Source organism: Herpailurus yagouaroundi, unplaced genomic scaffold (assembly GCF_014898765.1).
Source record: "Herpailurus yagouaroundi ecotype Mexico unplaced genomic scaffold, PumYag 557, whole genome shotgun sequence".
Taxonomy (NCBI): domain Eukaryota; kingdom Metazoa; phylum Chordata; class Mammalia; order Carnivora; family Felidae; genus Herpailurus; species Herpailurus yagouaroundi.
The window spans coordinates 167,480-173,214 of NW_024412774.1; the positions used below are offsets into that span (position 1 = coordinate 167,480).

The following is a 5,735-nucleotide window of genomic DNA, read 5'->3' on the forward strand; positions in this document are numbered from 1 at the left end:
GTGTGTGTGTGTGTGTGTGTGTGTGTGTGTGTGTGTGTATCCTGATCACCCAGGCAACGACCCGGAGGCACAGCTACTGGTTGTAGGAACTAGCGTGGTTGCGAGCGGCGGGCCCAGAGCATTTGCCCGCTCAGAGTCTGGGTGTTTCTGCGCTAGCAGCAGAGGACGGGGCGGGACTTCCGTCGTCGCCATTGCACTCTTTGCCGCGCAGTTGGTGGGCTGGTTGGCAGTCGGCTGCTGGGACCAGAGATGGGCATAGGGAAGTCCCGGGACTGTCACCGCACCACTGCATGCACTTTTACCCTCGGCTAATGGTTCCTCCTTCCTGAGCCTTGGTTTCCCCAGATGTAGAACGGAGGTAATGCACTCCGCCTTAGCCCCACGGTCCCCGGAGACAGCTCCCAGGTCCTTGGGCGCATTTTATACGGGGGAAGACTTACTAAAACCCTGAGTGCGACCGTCAGCACGCGGTCACCCCGGGCAGTGGGGGCGTAGGGTTTTGGATGACCCCGCAGTGCTTGTCACTGTCGCTGCCTTGCACGGCCCCGCCCACTCCACAGACTCTGACCAGGCCAGCAACCTCGCTGATGGACCCCGGGCAGGTGAGTGGAGGGTGCCCCAGTTCTTCGCCCGCTGGTATCCCTGCCCTCCCGATACTGGAGCCCCTGTACTAGAGAATGACGGTGTCCTGGACTCTTCGCCTGTACTTGAGTCTGGAGCCCAGGGTCACTCTTCCTAGCATCCTGAATCCAAGCTGGACGTTATATGGATGGGTTCACTGTAAGTTAGCAACCTCCTCAGGAGCTGCCCTGGTGTAATCTGAAACCGACCCCAGAGGTGGAGGGTAGGGAGAGAGTGAAGAAAGAGGCACGTCACTCCAGACTGGTTGGTGCAGGTTTAATAAGCAAGGACAGGTACATAGGAAGCTTGCCTTGGGCAGCCACAAGAGTAGATCTCCACACCAGGCCAACAAATCTTAAAAGTTTATATGGAGACTTTAACTTGGTTCAGTCAAGTATACCATCCAGATGGTGTCAGTGTCAGATCACAATCTCAAAGCTATATCCCTGGGGGAATTTCTGGGAGTGGGGAAGAATACACATTCCAAGGACAGGAGATGATGACAAGCCTCCCATTGCCCAGGTCCAGGTCATGGGTCAACTGGCAGTCACATCCTCTTGATGACTTCCCCCCCCCCCCAAAGGTTCATATTTCTGGAATCCTATGGGATAAGGTCTGGAAGGGTATCCCAGGCACAGGGACCAGCATGTGCAAATTTCTTGAAGGTGAGTATAAGGTGGAAGTGTTCAAGGAACTGCAGGTCTGCATTTCATCTGGTGAACATAGAAAGCATGGGGACAGGTCTCGGCCTGGAATGGCAGGCTGAGGAGCTGGGTCTCTATTCTGAGCATGGTGAATCCCGGAAAGTTTAGAGCAGAGGAGGGAGGTGATCTGATTCAGATCTTAATAGGCTCCCTCTGGATGGCCAGGAGAGAACAGAGTTCTCTCTGGAGGTGAAGTTGGAGGCAGGAAGACCACTGAGTCTTCCATTGAGTGACTGCAACAGTTCAAGTGTGTGTTTTGGTGGCTGGACCAAAGGTAGAAGTAGGAGAAATTGTTGGCTCCTGAATCTCCCTTTTAAGTAGGGTGGACTAGATTTCCTTCTGCGAGGCAGTGAGATATCAGGGTTGACCCAGACAGGTTTGTCAGGTGTGGAAGTTGGCATGAGGAGTAGATTTCAGAGGGAAGATGAAGAGCTAGGTTTTAGCCGTATTGTATTTGAGGTGTCCTGTAGACTGCCAAATGGAAGTGCCAAGTATGCTTTATGCTGGAGACATCCAAGGGAGACTTGTGTGTTGACATTATGTGTGGCTGGGGGTTGACCAGAATGGTGACCAAGCCTCTACCTAGAGACTAGACCTGGGATGAAAAAAATGAAGCATGAAAGTAACAGAGGTAGGATGACATTGGGGTCTGAGATGAGACTGGTTTACCTCTCTACAGCTCACCAGGTTTTTGTGGCCATCCTCCTTGGGGTCTGGGGTTTTTTTCAGGGTGGAGGAGTAATCAGGGGCAGAAAGGGTCAGTCTAAACTAAGAGTCCCCAAGCCTAGGGTCTGGGATTTGTCTATCTGTGAAAACAGCTACGACTGCTGAAGGGAAAGCATGTAGAGGGTGGAGGTGGAAGAGAGCAGGGGTGTTTAAGATCTATTCATGATTCTGGGGAGCTGAAGGCTGAAGCAACAAGGCAGAGTGGGGAGGCATTAACCAGAAGTGATGATTGTCTCTGGCAGTGGCGATTTTTGGAGATGTGGGGCAAGCCAGGCTTAGTATTGAATCCTGGTTGCCCATTTTATGTTGGGTATGCCATGTGCACAGTGGGATATAGGAACTAGGGATATGCCGGTGGTGTGGACAGGAAGGGAAGGTGGGGGCTGGGGAGTGGGTGTCCAAAGAGTGACATGTACAAGGTAAGGGAATGTGAACCAATGGGCCCAGGGCCCTGGCACTAGAGGCTTAAGGGAGGAAATAGAGTCCAAATTTTCTTATACTTGGGAGGTGTGATCTGGGGGACACAAAGGAGCTTGTTTAGTGTGAAGAGTGGGTTCCTGGCTAGCACAGAGCACAGACAGTATCTGTATCAGCTTTTTGTTCCTCTAGATTGGATTGGATTGGATTGGTCTGGCTACAGTAACTAGTGAGACGACAAGGATAAAGGGACATCTGTGGTGACAGGGCCTCTTATCTCCTCTGAGGTGGGGGCCTGAGGAGGAGGAGGAGCTGTGGGTGGGTGAGGGAAGGATGGACTGAGGGAGTCACAAGAAGAGAAGATGCCAGTGGTAGATGTAGCAGAACTCTGAGTCATAGGTCAAGGAACTGGATGTGTCCATTTGACTTTTTGTTTGCTTTTCAGCCCATCTGTTGGCCTTCTAGCTTAGCTGTTTCATCATTGCAAAGCCCAGTGACCTTTGAAGATGTGGCTGTGTACTTTTCCAAGGAGGAGTGGGGGCTTCTTGATGCAGGCCAGAGGGACCTGTACCACAATGTTATGCTGGAGAACTTTGAGCTCATGACCTCACTTGGTAAGGCCTTTCTGCCCTGCCCCAGCATGGTGACCAGCTTCTTCCCTTTTACCTTCTTCCCATAGAGAGTTTTCTGTTCATCCCAAAGTTGGACCATTGGCACTGGTTCTTCCCAGGTTTCCTGTTATAGATGCTGTGGATGCTAGGACTGGGCTGTGTGCATTCTCCTTGTATTTCTCTGAGCAGCCTCATAAATAGTCCTAATAGCTGTTGCCCAGGGGCCTTGTGGGAACAGAGGTTGGGAATCAGGGACATATGGTGTGCCTCATGGATCCCACTAAGCTAGACCAATTTCTGACTCGGTGACCCACTATGGGGCCATGCCCAGAATCTGTCCCTTCCCCCCATGGGACTTTTTTTTTTAAACTTTGTTGAGCTATACCATAAAATTCATACTTCAGAATGTATAATTCAGTGGTTTTTAGGTATTTGCAGGGTTGTATAAATATCACCATAATCTAACATTTTTATCACCTAAAGAGAAATTGTACCCATTAACAGTCATTCCTCATCTTCCCTCATCTCTTCTTCCTCAGCCTTAGGCAACTGCTAATATACTTTATGACTATATAGATTTGCTTATTTAAACATTTCATATAAATGGAGTCACACAGTATATGTTTCTCTGTGAATGGCTTTCAGTTAGTGTAATGTTTGTAAGGTTAATCCACGTTGTAGCATTTACCAGTACTTCATTCTTTTTTATGGCCAAATAATATTCCATTGTGTAGATATACAATGGTTTGTTTATTCATTCATCAGTTGATGAGCATTTGTCTTGTTTCCACTTTTTGGCTGTTATGAAAAATGTTGCTATGAACATTCATGTACAAGTTTTTACGTAAGTATGTTTTCATTTCTCTTGGGTAGATACATAGTGGAATTGCCAAGGTGTTTTCCAAATTGGCGGCACCATTTTATATTCCCACTGCAGTGTATGAGTGTTCCAATTTTTCTACTTCCTTATCAACACTTGTTATTGTCTGTTTTCTTATAGATAGCCTAGTTGGTGTGAAATGGTATCTCACTGTAGTTTTGGTTTGCATTTTTCTAATAACTAATGATGTTGAGCAACTTTTCATGTGCTTGTTGGCCATTTGTTTATGTGTATGTATATATACATATCTCCTTTTAAGAAATGTCTATTCAAGTCCTTTGTCATTTCCTCTAGTAAGGCCTCCTTTATTCTGTAGCTTGGCTATCCCTGTCCTACACAGTGGGCCCTTCACTCTTCTTCTGGCCCCCTTGACCTGTCACCATCCCTTGGACCCATTGCTGTATATGTCCAGCCACACATTTCTAATGAAATCACCCTTTCCACCAAGTGGAGCACTCAGGTTACCAGAAATTTCTCTGCTTTTAGGTTGTTGGCATGGAGCGGAAGATGAGGGGGCCCATTCCAAGCAGAATGCTTCTATACAAGGGATGTTACAGGTCAGGATCCCCACTTCAAATCCTTCCACGCAGAAGGCTGACACCTGTGATATGTGTGGCCCATTCTTGAAAGACATTTTGCACCTGGATGAACATCAAAGAACATATCCTGAGAGTACCCTCTATACATGTGGAGCATGTGGAAGAGAGTTTTGGTTCAGTGTGAACCTTCACCAGCACCAGGAGGAGCACAGTAGAGAAAAGCCCTTCAGATGGGACAAGGACAGGGACTCATTTGTGGAACGCTCTATACTCCATCTGTCAGAGAAGCCTTTCACTTGTGGGGAAGATGGTGAGGATGCCTTGGACAGCCATGACCTCTTCCAGCATCCAGCCATTGAGAGCAGTGGGAAGCCATATAGAAGCACAGAGTGCAGGAAGGCCTTTTCACACAGTTCTAATCTTGAGCAGCTCTTAGAAGTCCATTCCACCCAGGAGCTCTTCAAGTGCAACGACTGTGGAAAAGTCTTTCAGAAGAGCTCCACCCTCCTCAACCACCTGAGAATTCATTCTGAAGAGACACTGTTTAGATGCCCAACAGTTGAAAATTCCTTAGAGGAGAAATCAACCCTTGTTAATCACCAAAAATGTCATAATGAAGAGACATGTCATGTATGTAAAGAGTGTGAGAAGACCTTCAGTCACCCTTCTAAACTGAGGAAGCACCAGAAATTTCACACTGGAGTAAAACATTATAAGTGCAATGATTGTGGGAAAACCTTCAGCCACAAACTCACACTTGTTCATCACCAGCGAATTCATACAGGAGAAAGACCTTATGAGTGCAGTGAATGTGGGAAAGCCTTTAATAACAGGTCACACCTCACTCGACATGAGAAAGTTCACACTGGAGAAAGGCCTTTTGAGTGCAGCAAATGTGGAAGAGCCTTCAGCCAAAGCTCTAATTTCCTTCGGCACCAGAAAGTTCACACCCAAGTAAGACCATATGAGTGCAATCAATGTGGTAAAGCCTTCAGCCGTAGCTCTGCTCTCATTCAACACTGGAGAGTTCACACTGGAGAAAGGCCTTATGAGTGCAGCGAGTGTGGAAGAGCTTTTAATAATAACTCCAACCTTGCTCAGCACCAGAAAGTTCACACTGGAGAACGGCCTTTTGAGTGCAGTGAATGTGGAAGAGACTTCAGCCAGAGCTCCCACCTCCTTCGACATCAGAAAGTTCACACTGGAGAACGGCCTTTTGAGTGCAGTGAATGTGGAA

The 5,735-nt window shown here is 47.8% G+C and overlaps 1 protein-coding gene across 4 annotated transcripts in view; it reads left to right on the forward strand.

Moving 5' to 3' along the window:
• The first annotated feature begins 101 nt into the window (after positions 1-101).
• The window catches only part of ZNF132 (zinc finger protein 132), a 6,872-nt gene continuing 1,238 nt past the window's right edge, over positions 102-5,735 (forward strand). Inside the window, exons 1-4 of one of the 4 annotated variants that reach the window (XM_040465239.1) lie at positions 102-602; positions 1,144-1,286; positions 2,914-3,082; positions 4,446-5,735. The exon at positions 4,446-5,735 is cut by the window's right edge and continues 1,238 nt beyond it. In XM_040465239.1, the coding sequence (XP_040321173.1) occupies positions 1,182-1,286; positions 2,914-3,082; positions 4,446-5,735 (1,564 nt within the window). In that variant the 5' untranslated portion in view covers positions 102-602; positions 1,144-1,181. The other 3 variants (XM_040465240.1, XM_040465241.1, XM_040465242.1) reach the window with 3 other exon arrangements.